The sequence below is a fragment of the Plectropomus leopardus genome, chromosome 11 (genome assembly GCF_008729295.1).
Source record: "Plectropomus leopardus isolate mb chromosome 11, YSFRI_Pleo_2.0, whole genome shotgun sequence".
In the NCBI taxonomy this organism is placed as follows: Eukaryota; Metazoa; Chordata; class Actinopteri; order Perciformes; family Serranidae; genus Plectropomus; species Plectropomus leopardus.
In genome coordinates this window covers 3,979,227-4,000,680 of record NC_056473.1, presented here as the reverse complement: position 1 = coordinate 4,000,680, position 21,454 = coordinate 3,979,227, and the positions used below count along the sequence as shown (strand labels likewise).

Genomic DNA, 21,454 nt, shown 5'->3' with positions numbered 1-21,454 from the left:
GTTTTGCATTAGGAAAACTGCGTGCATCTTTTCAGCCCTTTCCTCCCATCTATTTTGCATTTGATTACTCCCATAAACCCATTCATTGCAGATGGACATCCTGAACTACAATAAGTGCATTAGTGACACAGTTTGAACTGAGCATTTTTGCATACTGAAGCCCACATTCACTTAAACCCAAGTAACTGAAAAGGACAAGAAGGCTGTGCATTTTAAAAGGGCAATTATCATTATTTATCAAGGCAGTTTATTCTAATCAGCTCGATTTACATTTATAGTGTTTCCTTTCTTTAAATTAAGTGTCTGATAAAAGTGTAAAATCATAGCAGGAGTGTTGGGTGGTGTGTCCATTGTAGTTTCTTATTATCGCTGTGTGTGTGTACAGGCTGTCAGAGGGCTCCTAGATAATCCCAATGAGCCTGTCAACGAACTCTCCTACTTCGACTGCATCGAGAGCGTCATGGAGAATTCAAAGGTACAGGCTATCAAAATAATTGTGCCAACTACATGCTGCAGCTGTCAGAGATGCGTAGTAGGCAGCTGAAGATCTAATTTGTACACATTTCTTCCATTTCTGTATGCCTCAGGTCCTAGGAGAGTCTATGGCAGGTATTTCACAGCACTGTAAGACAGGTGATGTGGTGGCCTTCGGGGAGAGCGTGGGTGTGGCGTCCAAAGCTCTGTGTGGACTGACGGAGGCTGCAGGACAGGTGAGATGCTAAACACTCGTTCTGAATCAACACACTGCTGCTTTCAAATGAGCTTTCTGTTTTTCTGCAATCTTTTTAGCTCACCATGTTTTTTTAAAGACCCAAGTTTTTACCCTTGTGTGTGTGTCCATATGGTGTTTTTTTAGTAATAATAAAATATTTTTTATTGGGTTTTGAATATAGAAAAACATATCAATACATAAAACAATATATCAAATAGTCGTAAATATACAGTACAAGATGCAAAACTTATCCCAGCTAGAGGAAAAAACAATAACTGAAACAATTTGTACTTGGAAAAAACTAACTAACTAACTTACTTAAGTTATAGACTTTTGGTCAAATTTGTCACATTAAAAAGACTGATGAGGTATTGGTGCATGTGTTTATTGAGACTTGATTGTCAACATGAGTCAGTCAAGTGCCTTCACAAAGTGTTGTGTTAATATTGTAATACATATTTTGAACTTCTTAAATCTTGCCCCTGACAAATACTATAAAAATACAGAAAAACACCTAAATACTGAAACCAATCAAATTAACCAAAACTACACATTTCTAAAAACTAAACTGAAAAAAATAGACCCTGGAAACAAACTGAAACTAAAGTGAAGACAAAATAAAATTAAAACCAAAATATGAATTTAAAAAAAGAAATTGAAAAATACAAAATCATGCCAAATGAGACAAAGTTGTGGAGTTCAGCTAAGGAATTTAAGGCATGAAGGCAAAAAAACCCTCCTAAATATGTAGTTTTAATAAACAGAGATTAATTTTTATGGGTTACCAGTGCCCGAAAAGGAACTTAAATGTATGTTTACAATTAATCACTTTACAATCAAATTTGAAAAGCACATTTTTAAGGTTGATATGCCCCATAAACAGACAGTTGGCGCCTGAAAGGGAGCCAGGTTTTATTTGAGTTTTTACAGACTTCCAACCCTAAAGCTGTAAAATAACATCCTCACCTCCATGCAACAGTCAGTTACCTTGTCTGGAAAAGGGCACCCTCTGACAGATCTTTTGTTCCCTCTGCAGAAAGCGCCCTTGTTATGCACAATGTATACAATATGACTCTATGTATGAATCTATTTATGTATTCATGTACTGTTGTATGTATGTCAGAGAATTTGGACTGGACCTGGGGGGTGTTAGCTTGTCTGTGTCAACATGTGGGATCTTGGGGGACAAAAGAAATATTTCTAGTGGCAAACTGATAATTAACCTTTTGGGACTCTTTGGCACAATTTACACGCTTTTCATTCTTCATTTATTGATAATTTTGGCTGTGTTTTATACAAATGGCATACATTTTGGCAAGATTCTGTATTTTTGTTGGAATTTGAAGTTTCCAGCTCAGCTCCGGCAATAAGTCTAAAAATACACTGTTAACAAAATTGTTGCATTTATACTGATGTACAAAAATTGCGCCATTGAAACCCATTCAAACCGTAGTACTTGAGCCCATAGCCATTAAAGCATAAAAATGTGCATTATGTTTTTTCTGGGTGTCTTTCTAGGGTTTTGCCTTGTAATATGTATTTTTTAGTATTTTCCACCTGATAATGTCTTTTTTTTTTACCATATTTGGCATAGAGAGAAAATACATGCTATTTCCAATATATGTACTGTCACAGTCAGTGTTACTGCTAATCATTAGCACATACCAGGCTGTGATAATAATAAAAAAAACAACATCTTTTTCTTTTTTTTCATCTAAAAACATAGTTGCATGACCAAAACCTGGCATTTCAAGGGTTAAAATTCTGAAATTTAATGAATATTTGATATTTATGATTAGGACTGATTAAAAATTAACCCAATGAAAGTTGAAAATCAGGTGAATGTATAATATTTTCAAAGCTTGATTTTGAAAAGTGCATTTTGTGCCCAGAGCAATACGAGTGTCTGTAGTATTTAGGGTTAACATCACTCTGTTTTTGTTTTCTGCCCTGCAGGCCTCTTATCTTGTAGGTGTGTCTGATCCAAATAGTCAGTCAGGCCACGAGGGGCTGGTGGATCCCATCCAGTTTGCGAGGGCCCATCAGGCTATACAGATGGCTTGTCAGAACTTAGTGGACCCAGCCAGTAGTCCTTCACAGGTAAGCAGGTCCATGTGGGGCTTGAAAGCATTACAGGACCATCCCCTGGCATATGGGAATTGCACTTGAGACAGCAGTGTATATAGATCTTTGGTGCCTGTGATTAAACGGCTCATTAACTTTGAAAACCTTAAAATCGACCTAAATGTCGTAAATAATTTACTCTACACACACTTCACCAGAATGCCTCATTTCATACAACTTTGCTTCCTGTTTCTTGGTGTTTGTCAGGTCTTGTCTGCAGCAACGATTGTCGCCAAACACACCTCAGCTCTGTGCAACGCCTGCCGTCTTGCTTCCTCTAAAACCTCCAACCCCGTGGCCAGGAGGCAGTTTGTCCAGTCAGCCAAAGAGGTGGCCAACACCACAGCCAACCTTGTCAAAACCATCAAGGTCAACTCCCCAACTGATCAAAACGTTGAGTGTAAATTTGTTACAGAATTCTTTCGTCATGTGAGAAGATGTGTGTGAATCATTCAGAAAGTTACAAAAACATGACAGAAGTGGAGAAATATTCATATTGTCTCGTTTCAGGCCTTAGATGGAGATTTTTCAGAAGAGAACAGAAACAAATGCCGTGTTGCTACAACCCCGCTCCTCGAGGCTGTAGAAAACTTGTCAACCTTTGCCAACAACCCTGAGTTTGCGAGCATCCCAGCACAAATAAGCAATGAGGTATTCATCCATTTTAATGCTTGATTGTAATGCTTCTTTTAGATTATTCTTTTTAATTTTTTTTTCACAGATCCTTATAAAAATGAAAATGCTAGATGAAAATGATTGCCGATCTTTCATCAGGTCCTCTGCTCTCTGAAACATCAAATTAGTCATTTTCAGCCATCATCCTACAGAGAATCTACTCTTCAGAGAGATGAATGTGTTTGTGAATTTTGCACTCAATCCCCTCGAAACAGGCACTTTGTGCAAACACAGAGAGGTTTGTACAACGAATCATGGAGGGGAATTGGATTGAGGTCCAATTTCCCCTTTTCTTTTAATGTCAAGAAAAGACTGGAGGACAAAGATGGATTTTTATTTTTCAATCTGAGCGGAACAGATCTCGCACAGTCCTCTAAAAGCTTTATGGCTGTAATCTGTTGGAGGGCAGTGTTTAACGGCACTCTTTCTCGGCACAGCTGCTCTAATCTTCAGCTTGTTAATCTAATTGTCGAGGGAGGCTTTGGCTCGGATCATAAAGACTGAAGGTGTTTCTTCCTGCATCTGTGTAAAGCTGCCTTTCTAATCTCATGCCTTCCTTTGATTGCACCTTTGATCTCTCCAAGGTAGTCAAGGAATATTAACAGCTCCGTCATACCACTGTGGCTAGCTCTTTGCTGTTGAGCTGTAACCTGAGCTGCTGTTTCACCTGCGCTAATCTTTTCATTTCCACAGGGCTCAGCCGCCCAGGAGCCCATTGTGCGCTCAGCCCGCTCAATGCTCGATAGCTCCACTTACCTTTTAGAAACGGCCCGCTCACTGGTCCTCAACCCCAAAGATCCTCCCACCTGGTCCATTCTGGCTGGCCACTCAAGGACAGTCTCTGACTCCATCAAGAGTCTCATCACCTCCATCAGGTTGGTGCTAATCCTACCCGCTGCCACATCTGTCTCTGTAGGATTATCCTGAATCAAAGTTTACAATGGTTTGCTCACAGTTAGCGGGGAAAAAAATGTATCAGAAGCCAGAGGGCTTACTCTGTGATATGTGTTGAGCTAAGCAGTAAATTGCCACATTAGTTTGTATCTGCTGAGATTCCTGCTGCCTTATAATAGATTAGTCAACAGTATAGAGCAGAGAGATGAGGAACCACGATGGATCTGCAGCACGATTTTATCAAAGATAGAGCCCCACCCACTTCTGTCATCATCATCATCATCCAGCCACATGCCAACATTATTCTCACAGCAGCTAAGATTCAGGATAGACCGGCTGACAGTTTGCTTTAAAGCAGCGATCTGCAATGCTTTTCAGGTCAAGGACTCTTGAGCACAAAGAGAGATGGAACAAGGACTCCCTTTATTTTATACATACAGAGTCCCCTTATTAAACAACAACTTGTCTATTTATTTTATTTTAACATTAAAAGGGACCATGTTCTATTCAAACATAAATGGTACCATTTGATATACCATACCAAATTAAAGCCAAGACCAAAATTCCAATTTTCTGTCCCTCAGCAGGTCAGAACAATGACACAGCACAATGACATGATAATATAAGTTTGTACAAGAAGAGGAGAAAAAACACACACACAAAAGCAAATGATATAAAGTGATACAGGGAAGAAACAAACACAATATAACAGGTTACTCTGTGAGTTTGAGAAGATGGAAGATGCATTTTTTCAAATATACCTCATTTTGACAGCTTTTCCATAAACGAAATCACATTTTTACATAAGGAAAAAGAAACATAGAAAAATGGAATGAGAAAATAACATTAACTGATCCTGATTGTCCTGTCCCTCGAAACGTATTCATTCCAGTGACTTATTCAGTGTTTTTTTCTCCCATCTTGTCCTTCTTATGTAAACATTTCTTCCATTTCTCTCAACATCGCTCCTGTTGACCTCTTATCCTATGAATAAACTGTTCCATATCATGTATTTAATTCACAATTTTCAGCCATCCATCTTGTGTTGGGAGTTCTGCCTTGTGCCATCTCTTCATAATGACCTTTTCACTAGATACATGTCTTCTCTTGAAAAAACATCTCCTGTCATATAACCAAAGTATAGTACTATACATGATATAGGTATTTGATATATCATTGCCACAATTTTGATAGCAACCACATAAACATTTCCCCCAATATTGTACAATTTCAGGACAAAACCAACAACAATTTTGGGTGTCATAAAGAATTTGGTATATCTTTGGAACAGTGTTTCTCTTCAAGTACATGTGGATACTGTGTTCTGGATCCTTTTTAACTTTTGGACAGAGCTGGGTTGCTTTCTTTCTGCCCCCCCCCCCCCAAAACTGTACAATTTCTGGACAAACCCAAAAAATTTTGGTGTCAGAAAGAATTTGGTATATCTTTGGTGGATCCTTTTTAACTTTTGGACAGAGCTGGGTCGCTTTCTTTCGGCTCCGAGTCTTTATGCTAAGCTAAGCTAATCAGCTGCTGGCTGCTGCAGCTTCAAATTTGGTGCACAGATATGGAAATGGTCTCACTTTTCTCATCTAACTTTTATAAGGTAAGTGGAAAATGAATATTTCTCATAAAGTTAAACCATTCCTTTAACCCTCAGTGACTGTTTGGCATGTTTTATGTGCTTTTGTTTCTTTTTTCTTTTTTTTTAAAATAATTTTGGCTGTGTTCATACACATGGCATACTTTTTGGCAAGACTGTGTATTTTTGTTTTATCTTGGAATTTCCAGCTCAGCTCCTACAATAAGTCTAAAATACACTGTGGAAACTAAATTGTTATATTCATACTGTGAAGTGCAAAAAATGTACCATTGAAACCCATTCAAACTGCAAGTTTTGATCCCATATTTATCAAAGCATAAAACCATGAATTGTATTATTTCCTGGTGTCATTCTGGGCTTTTGCCTTGGAATTTGTCATTTTTACTATTTTCTACCTGATGACATCATTTTTTACCATAATTGTCATATGGAGAAAATACATGCTATTTCCAATATGTGCACTGTCATAAACAATGTTGCTGCTACTCATTAACATATCCCAGGCTGTGATCATAAAAATAATAATAATAAAAATAAAAATAATAATAATAATTAATAATAATAATAATAATAATAATAATAATAATAATAATAATACTTTGCATGAAGTATATTGAAAATATAATTATTTTTTTTCCTCATTTAAGAACATAGTGGCATCATGACACAACCCAGGCATTTAAAGGGTTGAATTTCAGAAAATTTAGGAATATTTAATGGCTATGGTTGATGTTGGTTAGAAAAAAACTCAATGAAAGTAGAAAATAATATGAATGTATAATATCTTTTATAACCTGACTTGTGTTACAAGTGTGTGTAATATTAAAATGGGCCCTAAGGGTTAATTAAGTGTGGTTTTTGTACCATGTTATTATTATTTATACTGTTAAATGATTTGATGTTTATTCTATATTTATTATTATTTCATAATGATAACCTGCTGTGTATTTTTCAACATCTCTGATGATAGGGACAAGGCACCAGGACAGAGGGAGTGTGATTACTCCATTGATAACATCAATAAGTGTATCCGGGACATTGAGCAAGCTTCCCTAGCTGCAGTTGGGCAGACCTTGCCCTGCAGAGATGATATCTCCATGGAAGTGAGTTCAAGTACCCCATCAGCTCTATCTTGTCCAAGAGAACGAATTTAATGGGGTCTGTAGTCTTTCTGTTGTGACTTATACTGTAATTCTCTGCCGATGTAACTCACCAGGCGCTCCAGGAGCAGCTGACATCATCTGTGCAGGAGATTGGGCATCTGATTGATCCCGTCTCCACAGCGGCCCGAGGCGAAGCTGCCCAGCTGGGACACAAGGTGCTGGTCTGACCATATATCCACTCATCCCCTCTGGATTTCGAAAGAAAAACCCCATTCTGTCTGTTTTCTATCTTGTGATTCAATCCTTCCTCAGACAGCTCTCTTACACTGGTTCTTCCAGGTGACCCAGCTGGCAAGTTACTTCGATCCACTCGTTGTGGCATCGGTGGGACTAGCCTCTAAGCTGCACGACCACCAGCAGCAGATGACCATCCTAGACCAGACTAAGACCCTGTCTGAGTCTGCCCTGCAGATGCTCTACGCTGCCAAGGAAGGCGGAGGAAACCCAAAGGTACTGAGCAACGCATATAGATACAGTGTGTTTAGCCAACCATGACCACTGCTTAAAGGTCCAGTGCGGAGGATGTACATGAATATATTGGCAGAAATGGAAAATAATATGAAACTTTTTTTTTGATAAGGTAATAATATAGGTTGTTGAAAATTACATTTGTCATTTCTCTTTGGAGGACAAACTGTGTGTTGGAGACACTGTCAATAAATGGTATCTTGGGCATTTCTGTAGTGCAAATCTTCCAGCCAACATGTACAATAGATGGCCTTACAATAGCCAATATTAGACCATGTTTTGTCCCACCAGACTTAATGTTTAGACTGTCATTGGTCTGTAGAGGTCTTTCAAAAAATTAGATGGATTGAAAAAATCCATGGGAGAGTGCATTAGTAAAAGTAGGAGGACTTCTATTGACAGAAATTGAATATAATATTTCTAATCATGTTTTCATTAGTGTCTAATCGCATGAAACAACTGTAAGAATCTTTGTTTTTTGTTACCTTAGAATGAGACGTCTATATCTGCATAGGGAATGCGTCCTTGTCCATGTTGCACTGCTATGTTTCTACAGTAGCCCAGAATGGACAAACCAAACACTGGCTAGATATGGCCCTTTGTGTTTTTGTGTTTTCACATATTTTTTTTATGTCCACTATTATAGTTAGCAGCCCATTTGCTTCAAAAACCTCTGTTTTTTGTTCTACATGACAATGGCTTTATTCTTTGTTTTGTACTAACTGCTCGATGGCACTAAATCCCCCTAAATCTTACACACTGTTCCTTTAAAAGTTGACCTGAGAATATGCTAAATTGCATCAGGTCTAGACAGTAATACTGTCATAATTTTTCCAGGGAAGATATTTTTTTAATAGGATCATAAAGATCTTCCTTCTGCCTCAGTTTCTGTAATTCTCTATTATATGTTCTTCTTTTTATCTTTTTCTTTCGTATAAAACTCATACAGAACAAATCAGCAGGAGTTCTTACAAGTTTTTAAGGTTTTCTATTAGTGTTATAATTTTTTAAGAGTTTTAGTGATAATTACCTGTTAACTTTACAACTTCAAATCCCACTCTCAGCCACAAAATAATAAAAAAATGAACTTCTGTTAAAATACAGGGAAAAGGGGAGGTCCTTACATGAGCAGGAATCCAGCGTGGAGAAGTGTCCTCTAGTGAGACACTGCATACTCCTCACCAGCTGTGGGGACACTCTGGAGCTGTTGTCGAGCTGATAAATTTCCTTCTGGCAAGGCCCAAACAGTTTCACAGAAGCGCTAATCAGCTGACTGTGTCCCCAGGCGTCCCACACCCACGATGCCATCTCTGAGGCAGCCCAGCTGATGAAGGAGGCCGTGGACGACATCATGGTGACTTTGAACGAGGCGGCCAGTGAAGGAGGCATGGTCGGGGGCATGGTGGAGTCTATCGCTGAGGCCATGGGCAGGGTGAGTGAGCGTGTTTGTGTGTGTGTTCTGATTGATAATGCATGTGTGTCTCATGAGAAGTCTGCACAGGTGGTTTTAAATGGGTTTCAGGTTGACACTTATTCCCCACCTGATTAGTCTGAAGTCTGAAGTCTGAATGTGAGCTTTCCCTGTTATGGTAATTCCACAGTGAGTGTGTCCTTGTCAGTGACTCTCATTAGTCCAGTAGATGACAAGTTTTAAATCCACAGCCTACTGGTGATGTTAGCTGTCATTCATCCTGCTGGGGGACATGTCACTGTGTTGACAGCACAGCTAATAATTGACAACGATCTGGTCACGCTCAGACACATTCTTGGGTCAGATCTTATTCTTCATTTTACCTTTTGTCATTGTATTGTATTTTTTAATTTTTTTTTTTTAATTTAACCCTCAGCTTAAGTGTAGGAGAATAACCATTATTTAAACTCCATTAGCATATATAAAGTGGAACCATTTTATAAGAATACATACATAAAAAAAGGTTTATAGGTTCTCACTAATGGCTTTTTAATTGTTAAGAAATTATATAGCAATTAACATTAAAAGAACTTGGGTTGCCAAATGGTGTGCATCCAGTATTGGTATTGCCAGAATAGCTCGATTTGTCTTTGTTACAGCCTCTTAAATTAACCCTTTGAAACCTGAGCAAATAAGCTTGGTTTCTTCCGAAAATATGGGAGGAGGGCCATGAGCAACAGCCGTAAGAAATGAGCAACAAGAATAAGTAAAATGTTACAAGAAAATATTTCTAAAAGTCCTCCTCATATCTAACATCGTCATGTTGGACTCGGGGACTTATTGGCAGAAATGGAATATAATATTCATACCTGTGTTTTCATTAGTGAGTAATCACCTGAAACTAACAATTCTGATTTTGTTGCTTTAGAATTAGCCCTTCATATCTACATAGGAAGCAGGTTGACTGCCATGAAGTCCACGATGTTGCACCGCCACGTTTCCAGAGCAGCCCAAAAATGGACAAACCAAAGGCAGCTCTAGATGGGGCCCTATATGTTTTAAGGTTACTTGAAGGTTCACTGTAGGGGGACTTTGGGCCACGTTTAGATGAGAAAGGCCCTACTAAAACTGGAAAAGTCTTTCCTTTGCATTTAAAAAAAAATCTGCACTCATATGATAACATTGTGAGAATGATCCTTGTGTACACTGATCCAGAAACAACCAAAAACATGCCAGGCCAGTAGTTGGCAGTGTTACTTTATAATGACACAACATAGAAGAACACCACATGTCTGCGCATAAAGCGTTCTTCTACAGAGCGGTAAATTTAAACAAACAAGAAGATGATGGCGAACGCCGACAGCTTTGTCTGGAAGGACAATGAAGTGGGACTGTTACTTTGAGTGACGCTGGATTATAAAGTCTGTTATTGTTGTTATTGTTGTCCTCCTACTCGTGCATGGCTATTTTGCTAATGCGCATGTGTGACGTGTGGCTGTGACGTTACCATTCTCACAGGATCCGCACATTGCCAGTCTATACCACGACAGAAGGGGTTGCATTTTCTTAAGATTACACTCTGAAACGTGGTTTCAAAATGTTTCATTTTCAGGACCCCAAAAAGGCTGTTGTTGTATGAATGAAGGGCCAAGTCGCAACAAAAGTTTAACGTTTCATGCAAGAACCGTTGCTGTGTAAACGGCCCCTTATAGAGAGATTATTCAGTTGGTTATAATCTACAATCTCACCTCAAGATGTCACTAAATCCAACACACAAGTCCTTTAATACTAATCTATAAAGTATTCATAATATAATGCAGAATGCAGAATAATATCATACTGGAGTTCACAGCCTCTTGCAGGAGGTTCACCGAAAGCACTCGACCAGGCCTTTAAACCATGTTGAAATAATTATTAATTAATATTGTCAATTAATAATGAATTAATATGTCAGAACACTTCATGATATTCTTCACTGTAAAGTGGTACAAAACCAAACCAAAAAGTCTCACATGTGGTTAGTGGAAGTACTTAATTTAGAAACACGTAGTAAAGCAATGTGAGCCTTAAAATATTAAAGCACTAAAGAGTTTATCTCCACAGCTGGATGAAGGAACACCTCCTGAACCTGAGGGCTCCTTTGTGGACTACCAGACCACCATGGTCAAGTTCTCCAAGGCCATCGCTATCACTGCGCAGGAGATGGTGAGTGAACTGATGCATTAGAATATTCAGGCCTGACTTTGTGTGTTTTGCATTACATTTCCAATGTACAGTGACAATATTTGTCAGTGGTGCTTGAGAAACATTAACGTGCCTTTATTGATGACATATGTTCTCTCTGTCACCAGATGACTAAATCAGTAACCTGTCCTGAGGAGCTTGGCGGCCTCGCCTCTCAGGTTACAGTGGACTACGGACAGCTGGCACACCAAGGACGCCTTGCTGCAGCCACCGCAGAGCCAGAGGAGGTGAGAAGCCATGCTCTGTGTCCTTTTCGGCATGCAGAGAAAAATACACTCTTATAAAAGATTTAAAACATAAAGTCGTGTATCTTTTTGCAGTTGCGACTCTGAAACGTCAGACTAAAATAGCAGCTTAGGTCTGCATTTTACTCCAAAAAAGGTTTCGGATGCATCCACTCACACACTGATCAGAGCAGATGTTTGCAGTTCTTTGAAATGACGCCCCTTCCTCAAGGCTGCTCCCCACCGTGTGAGATCAAACAGAAATACACCCCTCCAGCATCCATCGCTCTCAGCACCCACATAGTCTTTTCTTAAAGCTTTTTTTTCTGTGTAGACCAGAGGACAGCAATGTGTGGAAACATTGCACTAATAAGCACACAGCTCTTATCAATATCTTGTGTATAACAGGCTGCTAGAAACCCTGCTGGTTACCATAGCGACATTGTGCCTCTACAAGTCTAAAAGCCTATAGTGATGCTCATAATGAAGTACCACCCACCCGTGAATCTCAGTCTGTAAATTAAAGGTGTAGTGCCCGCATTCTATCTCTGAGTGTGCTTGAAATCATTTCTCATCCACCCGCTGGATAAGAGGCAAGCCAGTTTAGGATATGATTGTAATTGTGTATTATAGTGACACAAATGAGAAGCCAGTGTAAGTCGATGCCCGCTTCTGCTTTCAGGTTGGATTTCAGATAAGGACGCGGGTGCAAGAGCTGGGCCACGGCTGTATCTACATGGTCCAGAAGGCTGGAGCCCTGCAGCTCAGCCCCACTGACAGCTTCTCCAAAAGGGAGCTCATCGAGTGTGCCCGTGCAGTCACAGAGAAGGTAAGCTACGTGGGCACAAACTGCTACAGCATCTTTAACTCTTGCAGTAGGAAGCTTTTTTTTTAAATATATATGTTTCTTGACTTTTTAAAGGAAGTCTATTTTTGCTGTCATAATTTGCCATCTCTGCTGTTAGAAGTTTGAAAGCAGCATCGACTCAGCATTAGCATTTTTATTGAAATAAATTTTATGCATCTCTCAGTAAAGTTGCAGTGTATATACCAATTTAAATAAAGTGATAGAGAACATATACGTGTGTGTGACTGCATGACTTCAGAAGAAGGAGTTAAGGTGTGAATAACTGATTATTGATCATGTAGCTTACAGGTATGCTTTGTATTTTAATTGCTAGTCATTATTTATTATTAGGGTCCAGTGTGCAGGATTTAGGGGGATATATTGGCATAAATGCAATATATTATCATAAGTATGTTTGCTGGAAATATGAATGCTTGTGTTTTTATTTCCTTAGAATGAGCCGTTTGTGTATACATAGGGTGCATTGTTGGCAGCCCTTCTGCAATAGCACTGGTTTTCAATGTCAAATGCCTTTATCCAAAATTTTTGCTCATTTAGATATCAGCATCCATTTATTTTGGAGAGAAAAAGACTTCTGCAGGAATTTGTCTCCTGCTTAAAAACCTCCTGGACAGTAACCAGTGACGGAATCGTAACCATAGACCAACCATAGAACCGTATAAAGATGGACAATGCATGTCCACTTACCCGTACTGTACAAAAGCGAAGCCAAAATATCCTGGATACTACTTTAATGCGCCATCTTGTGCCGGTGTTGTCATTTGGAACCAGAGAGTGCAGTAGCGATCTCAAGTTGCCGCCTATAGATGTGCCCAACCAATAGGGAGCAGCACCCATGATGTCTGTCTGTCATTTTGTCAAAGCCTTGTTTTATAGGGGGCGGGGTTCATGACCTATACCACAGGCAGCCACCGGGGGAAAATCAAGACATTTTTTTTCTTCATTTTTGGGGAGCTGTAATGTCATTCATCTTTATATACAGTCTATGATTCTAACTTCAAATTTATGCCTGGCACACAGAAGAATTTTCAGCTGGTTGAAATCTGCAATCTTCATCGCTAAATGCACTTAATCCTACTCAGTGCTCCTTTAATGTTAAACTAGTACAGTCAGAAAACGATAGGGTTAAATTGTGTTATTTTAGGTGGTAATAACTGGTGCTTGACTGTATTATTGTACCAGTCATGCAGGTCATGAGAGCATGCTCCCCTGATCACCCTCACACTGTGCAGGTAATGATAATACTAATGTCTCCCTGCTGCGACCCTGGCAGCAGCTTGCCATGCTGCTCACATATTAGAATTTCTCTCCACCTCTCCGAAGCTATGATTTAATTCAGGGCTCATACCAAACTTGAATAATTTGTGGTCTCACGTTTGCTGATACGTGAAGCCTGCGCCTCGTTGAAATGTACCTCTCAGGGCTTTCCATTTGTTTATGGAGGGATGGGCAGACAGCCGTCTTTAAGGGAGATGTGTGATTTGCAGAGTCAGGCTCATTGCCTTAATGTGATTGTGCAGCGGACTCTGATTTGATGCATGTTTAACCCTGCTCTCTTTTCTCGTCCCGATCTTTCACTCTAAACATTTACAACCTCCCTCACCTGATTTATAAAGGCTCTGCCAACATCCTACAAAGAGGAAAAGCTGCTGGTTAATCATTAAAAATGTGCGATGCTTACAGAAACGCTGGTTATTTTTAGCTGGGTTTTTTTAACACCTCTGAAAACAGCATGTTTGAAGGACCTCTCTGCATATCTAATGCTAGACTCCACATGTTCCAGGTGTCCTTGGTGCTGTCAGCACTGCAGGCGGGGAACAAAGGCACCCAGGCCTGTATCACAGCAGCCAGCGCTGTTTCTGGCATCATCGCTGACCTGGACACCACCATCATGTTCGCCTCAGCTGGAACGCTGAACCCCGAGAATGAAGAGACTTTTGCTGACCACAGGTACAATGACCTTGACAAAGACATTATGTTAAATAAAAACCTCTAATCGCCAAGAAAAGAAAAACATTTTTTGACAGTTTTTGTTACCACAAGAGCAATATAACCTAATATGTTTATGCTTTGTATTAACCTGACTAAGATTTTTTTTTTAGGATTTTACACTGGAACATAGGGCCCGCTTTTCTTTTTAATGGCTCACTGATACATAATGCAGTTTGCTCATAAAGCTTAATATTCAAATGCATTTCACATAATAAATATAAACTGAAATGTGTCCTTAACAAACACAGATTCTTTTTGAAAAATATTTTATTTAACACTTTTTTCAGTAACAAAAGAGAAACAGCATTGAGGTGGCTACAAAAAGGAGGAACACCTCCTCCCATTGCTCCCCACAGATGTAGGGTAGAGGGAAAGGAAAAAAGGGAGAAAAACACAAAAAAAGAAGAAACAAAAACAGTGTATTATGCTAAATATGATTCTGTGGTCATCCTGTGATAAAATTAGGTTGCATTATAAAAAGTGTATCAATTAAAATGTTTAACTAAGAGTCATCGAGGTGTCATGAGGTGTCCTCTAAGTGCTACGATACAATCCTTATTTTCCCAGACCTCTCATATCATATTTTCTTCATGTATAAAGTATTAGAGAACTCTGTAAGCCCACAAACACACATTCTGCTAGAAAAGTAACAGCTTCTCGTCGTATTACCGGTACTTGAGTGTGACTGTGGAGCAGATTGTGGCACAATGTGTCCTGTCCCTCAGGGAGAGCATCTTGAAGACAGCCAAGGCACTGGTGGAGGACACCAAGCTGCTGGTTGCTGGAGCTGCGTCCAGCCAGGAGAAACTGGCCCAGGCTGCCCAGTCGTCAGCCAAGACCATCACCCAGCTCACTGAGGTGGTCAAACTGGGAGCAACCAGCATGGGCTCTGAGGACCCTGAGACACAGGTGATGAAAACTAAAATCAACTTTACACCAATGAATGTCTAAAACAAGCACATAGGTTTCAGCCATGTCTACCCACAGTTGTATGCTATTATGTCCTACTAAAGCTCGGTTATTACCTTTTAATTTAGCTGCAGAGCACTTTAACGAGGGTTTCCCTCATATTTATTTATTTTTGGCAGCCCGCAAGGGTTAAAAACATGTGCCACCATGAACTGATTTTATATTTTTGGAACAGGACTGTTCATTAGGAGCGCTATTGGAATATATGCTCTGTTTGGTCATTGATTGCACCACACTCTTGGACCGTAGCACGTAGTCTGGGCACAGACGGAGCCTCAGAATGCCAGGCGCAGTGAAGGTGGAACTTGTTTGCGCTGGAATTAACAGTCTGCAGCAGCTCCTCCTCTCATCTATCAATTTCTGGTCAGCTCTGACCAAAATAAGAGATCAATTAGCCACTTAATGACTCAAATTCCTCAAACTGCTGCTATGGAAAGAAGAGAAGTCAGGGGAGCCCCCCCCCCCCCCCCCCACCCATTGCTACACAAAAATTGAAATTCTGTGTGAGACACTGCTTTTTTTCATTTATTATTTTAACTATAATTATTTTTTTTCATTCAGTATTTTTTCTCTTTTTAACTTTAAACCCTTTATTCACCATGTAGTGCATACATATAACCAGATACAAAGTAAACAAAGCGATGACATTGGATTGGATATTGGATAAAAGTAAGAAAGCAGCAACAGTAATGAACAGAAAGATGCTTAAAAAAAAAAACAAGAAGAAAAACAAACAAAAGACAATGAGAACAAACAAGCAAATAGAGTGTTGATTGCTTGGGTTTAGTTAAATTTAATGTAAGAGTTTTGCAGGATGGGTTTGGTTTGGCGTTATTAATTCTTTCTGTTCATACCTATGCACATACACTTTATTTAATCACTTTTTCTGCTTTCCTCCTTTTAACTTTTCTTCCCCTATCTTCTCTTCCCCAGCTATACAGTTGTGTTTTCATTTGTATCTGCATTGTGGCATCAGCTCACTGGCACTGTGATACAGCTGAAAATTGTTAGATATATTTTACTGAATTGTTCAAGTTGGGTTTTTTTTTTTTGTTGCAGTGCTAACTGTTTTTCCAGTGATATCTGTTGTGTTAGGAGAGCTAACCATTGTGAGATATTGACCTTTTTCTTGTTTTCCATTTTAGTGTTGTTTTCTTGGTGATAGTTAGGGCCACAAATTGGGGTGTTTTGACTTGATGTGAACATGTGTTGAGTGTATCTGGATCACCGATTATGCATAGAGAGGGGGATAACAGAATGGTACAGCTAAGGAATTGGGATAGTGTGGTGGTTACACTGCTTTAACCATCTATTATAACCCGTTATCATTAAATTATTCTTTAATATTACTCATCTACAATGAAGGTCTTCTATCATTCTATACTCCCAGCATTAGATTCTGTGTAATTTCAGTTTCATCTGATATACATAGTGCCTCCTCCTCCCTCTGTGTGTACGCCTCTATCTCTGCCCTTCACTAAGTCTGAAGTATCATGACTAGGTGGGAGTGATAAGGGCTGCAGTGTTAAATCTTCTCCCCAGGGTACTGCTGATAAACCTATACTCTGACCATTGTGCTGTATTGATTCCAGCTCTATCTCCTCAGGTGGTTCTGATAAACGCAGTGCGGGACGTGGCCAAGGCTCTGGCCGAACTCATCGGTGCCACTAAATGTGCCGCTGGCAAGCCGGCCGACGATCCGTCCATGTATCAGCTGAAGAGCGCTGCCAAGGTAAAAGAATATGACACTTTAACAAGCGACTGTCATATCTGGTTTAGCTGTGTATTGATTTAAACAATGCGAATCCGCAGTTTATTATTCAGCTTTTACTTCCCCACTGAGAGGATACTGCATGCAGATATGTATTCTATAAATGCTCTCTTTGTATTACTGTTATGTTTAGTTTGACGCGTCTGGTAGCACAAAGTGAGGTGTTTTCAAAAGAATGATGACAGTCCTTATCAGTGTTTGCAAGGTATTTGCTTTTTCTGGCATATCTGGGTGTGACTACGCACATCACTGAGACGTGCATTGTGTGCATGCATTTGTGTGTGTGTGTGTGAGAGAGAGAGAGAGAGAGAGAGAGAGAGTGGGTTATTATGCTTTACTGAGAACGATCTGTAACCACAGGAGTCCCTCTATTGAGACTGTAGAAACTATAGTAGTTTTTGAATCAGCTTCACTGTCAAGACCTGATCTAAGTGAAGCGTCAAATAAAGCTCAGCCCAATCTCAAAACCCATCAGCCATCAGTCTGACGACGATAAGTCTCTAAGGGGCAACAGCCAGTATTTCAGGAGATCTGGTGTAGTAAGCAGATAGCTGAGCCAAGACTTCTTGTCTGTGTGCCAGTCATTTGGGCTAACAGATATCTAAGTTTGAATGTAGATTAAAAAAAATTTCCGAAAAAGCTAATACAAGGCTGTAATACTGGAATGTGATCTCGGGGGCCGAAAAATGATGGTTACAAGGAAGTGAATTTGATATAACTCACCTGTTTCCATTTTATTAAGAATTAAAGTAATAGAGTAAATAAATAATAATTACGGGCGGGCCACTGTGAATGACAGGCTGTCTGCTTCCAGTCAGATCCAACCATTGCTCCTCCATAGGCCAAAATTTTGGTACTTCTGGCTCCAAAAAAACAATGCTGAACTGGAAGCTTTAAAACAGGAGTCCACAAACCAACGGACAGTGTCATGGTAGCTTTTGTGAACTGGTGAAGTTGTTTTTGGCTGCTGATTCAGGATCAGTTGTACAGACTGAAGTCGGATTCTTCCAACACTGGGTGAAAAAAACCTCCTCCTCTGGTATTGCGCCAGTTTTGCTAGCAACACTGGCTTTGAGCTCTGCACTTGCCACGGCAGTTCACTAACAGGAACATCTCTTACAGCAAGTCACTAGCTAGCTAACCTAGCAAACATTAGATGGAAAAATGTTTGCAAATTCCTTCATAATTAAATTTGGTTTAAACAACCACAAAGATGGTCTTGAACAGGACTCGATTCACTCTGGACTCAGTCCTGACTTTGTCTCAAAAGCATTTGGACTTAGACTTGACTTGAGCTCAACCGGACCTGGTCTTGGACTTGACTTGGAGTCGATTAAGTTGGTCTTGACTACATGGCTTGGCTAATATAGACCTTACTTGTCATCAGATGATGGCAGATGGATTCCACGACTGCTTTTCAGCCAGTGCATCACGGTTTTCAATTACCTGCAACTCAAACATGATTGGTCAAAGCTAAGCTGACTACAGACAGACTACAAAGGAAACTAGAACGCTTTTGATCTTGTCCCATTATCTACAAGTTCTCCATTCATATGCAGATATCTTTTTTATGGAGATTAAGCTCAGCCTAACAATTTTATTTATCATGTCAGTCCAGTTTTCATTTAGTTTTTAAGAGTTTGCCTCAGACATCTGAGTACAAGACACTCATTAGACCACACAAAGTGGGCAAAAACTAAAAATAGTTAAATATAAGGGATTCCTCTTCGAGAACATTGAGACATACAGTAGGCAGAAATAGCAGTAGAAACAAAGTTACAATATGATATAAAGTTAGAATATAAAGCAATATCATTATAATATAAAGTGTGTGTTTCTTTGTATCATTTTAGTATCAGATTTTTGCAGTTTTGTGAACACAGCAGGGCGGCACAGTGGCGTCGTGGTTAGCACTGTTGCCTCACAGCAAGAGGGTCCCTGGTTCAAACCCGGGTTGGACCGGTGTTTGGTCCATAGGAAGGGGCCCTTCTGTGCAGAGTTTGCATGTTCTCCCCGTGTCTGCGTGGGTTCTCTTCCAAAGGACTGTAAGGCATGCAGTTCAGGTTGATTGGTGACTCTAAATTGCCCTTAGGTGTGACTGTGGAGCATGTATCGTTGTCTGTCTATATGTGCAATAGTCTGGCAACCTGTCCAGGGTGTACCCCACCTTCCACCCGATGACAGCTGGGATTGGCTCCAGCCCCCCGTGACCCTTGCGAGGACAAAGCGGTTACAGAAAATGAATGAATGAACGCAGCACCAGGGGTTCTGTTTGTGAGCTCTTTTTCACCCTCAGCAGCAGTTTGTAAAGTTTAGGTTAGGCTAATTGATCAATTGATCCAATCAGAGCTGATCACATCAGATTGATGGATGGGATGAACAGCTGCTGCAGATGCGAGTGAAAACAAACTGCACACCTGGTGCAGTTAAATACACCTGGTAAAGTTAAATTTCATTTTTATTGTGCCTGGTGTTCCTCATGCTTCGCCTGTGCCCAGACATAAACCAATGCACTTTGAGAGTGTGGTGCAATGAATAACCGAAATTCCAAAACACTCCTAATGAATGGTCCAGCTCCAAAAATATTAAATCAATACGTGGTGGCAGATGTTATAAATAATACTAATCATAATAAATGAATGTATGGAAAAACCTGTATAACGTAAATTTTAATGCAAGTTAAGTTAAATGCAATACTTACAAAGCCTGAATCTGAAAAAAATATGTTGTGCAGCTTCCAGGTGCTGCCAAGGGCTCAGAGATTCTGTACTGAACACATACAGTTTTCATTTTACACTATAAAATCTGACAAGTAGATTTCACTTAAAAATCTAGGAAACTTATCGCTCTAAAAAATGTAAGTTAATGTAACTATTAGTCATAACATACAGTATGTTTGCTTTATGTGTAATTTATAAGTTTACCTAAAATTCAGTGATATTTACTTGTGAAATAAATAAATGTTGCAACTTGAAAATGACAAATTTCATTTCATCAATCTTTCCAAGTTTTGGCATCTTGAGTAAACCAAGTTTTCTGTGCTATATATCTGACTTCTGTCAGTTGAAAACTAGCCAAAACATTTTAATAAAGCAGAAGTCGCAGATCTCCTATTTCATCATTAGCAAAATCCTCATTGGGATAATCAAATTAAATCAGACTAACCTGGTTTACTTCCTGTTGCTAGCACTTAGAAAGAACAAGGTTATTTCACTCGTCATTTTTAAGTTGCAACTCAAAATTACATAACTGCAGCTAAATTTCATGGAAATTTAACACTTAGATATAAAGTAATCACAAATTAAGATTTAAAGTTACATTTACTTGTTCATGGCAATTGGTTTCCAAGATAATTTTAAGTAAGGTCAACTTGTCAGATTTACAGTGTACTCTCAATTATCATGATCACTGTCACACCTGCCAACTGCTTGATAATTAAAACTGGAGATCAGATCTTTTTGGTGCATCTGCGGTCACTTGAATAGAGAAGAGAAGAAAAGAAGTTCAAAGTATTTAACCTCTGAACCAAAGATTTGCCAGCCCTCTGCAAATTCCTCATTTATTTATTCATTGTTCTCACAACTATCATCCCAAGCACAACGTGTGACTCCAACTGTTTCATAGAGTTTCTCATGTTTTCTCATCTAAATGGAATTAGGGCCACCCATGGACCTGGTTATGTTGACAGATTGTTTCTGTTCCTCCAACATATGGTGACCTCTAAGTGGGACCCTCTCAAACTCCTGGCGATCATGTTGCTCGAATTCCTAACCTTATAATGTAAACTTTGCTGAGTGCGGCACTGACAGAACTCAATGTGTCACCATTAAAAAAACTTGATTTTTTTCTGTCTGAGGTGTCAGTGAATAAACTGTATAACAAGTAGTAAATCATCCTGTTTTCATTTAAAATACACCCCCCTGTCTTCAGTAGCTGATATCTTTCATTTTCATTAGAAGAGCACCTTCAACACATGTAACCATTATGCACTGAAAAGGACTCTGTGAAGGAGCAAGCAAAAATGATTTTGTAATGTTTTGCAGCAGAGGGGAAAGAGCTCCACCTCCTGGTCGGACTGCGAGCCTCATCATTTTTTTCCTTTTTCCGCTAACAGGTCATGGTGACCAATGTGACGTCTCTTCTAAAAACAGTGAAGGCGGTGGAGGATGAAGCAACTCGTGGGACGAGGGCACTGGAGGCCACCATTGAGTGCATCAAGCAGGAGCTGACAGTAAGAGCGCCTCACAGGAACAAGAACCTCTTCCTTATAGGCTTTTGAGAGTCAACTGATGAGACGCAGCCTCTCTGTAAAGCCAGCCCCGAAGAGGGTCAGGGA

At 39.6% G+C, this 21,454-nt stretch overlaps 1 protein-coding gene across 7 annotated transcripts in view; it reads left to right on the top strand.

Annotated features, from left to right (window-relative positions):
- tln2b (talin 2b) overlaps positions 1 to 21,454 on the top strand; it is a 138,914-nt gene that overhangs the window by 103,409 nt on the left and 14,051 nt on the right. For 5 of the 7 annotated variants that reach the window (XM_042495457.1, XM_042495460.1, XM_042495459.1 and 2 more), the window contains 17 exons: positions 386 to 475; positions 588 to 710; positions 2,669 to 2,812; positions 3,044 to 3,229; positions 3,347 to 3,487; positions 4,205 to 4,386; positions 6,979 to 7,111; positions 7,225 to 7,326; positions 7,451 to 7,621; positions 8,925 to 9,071; positions 11,154 to 11,255; positions 11,402 to 11,521; positions 12,201 to 12,347; positions 14,170 to 14,336; positions 15,104 to 15,287; positions 16,954 to 17,079; positions 21,233 to 21,349. In XM_042495457.1, the coding sequence (XP_042351391.1) occupies positions 386 to 475; positions 588 to 710; positions 2,669 to 2,812; positions 3,044 to 3,229; positions 3,347 to 3,487; positions 4,205 to 4,386; positions 6,979 to 7,111; positions 7,225 to 7,326; positions 7,451 to 7,621; positions 8,925 to 9,071; positions 11,154 to 11,255; positions 11,402 to 11,521; positions 12,201 to 12,347; positions 14,170 to 14,336; positions 15,104 to 15,287; positions 16,954 to 17,079; positions 21,233 to 21,349 (2,382 nt within the window). The remainder of the gene's footprint in view (positions 1 to 385; positions 476 to 587; positions 711 to 2,668; positions 2,813 to 3,043; positions 3,230 to 3,346; positions 3,488 to 4,204; positions 4,387 to 6,978; positions 7,112 to 7,224; positions 7,327 to 7,450; positions 7,622 to 8,924; positions 9,072 to 11,153; positions 11,256 to 11,401; positions 11,522 to 12,200; positions 12,348 to 14,169; positions 14,337 to 15,103; positions 15,288 to 16,953; positions 17,080 to 21,232; positions 21,350 to 21,454) is intronic. The other 2 variants (XM_042495462.1, XM_042495461.1) reach the window with 1 other exon arrangement.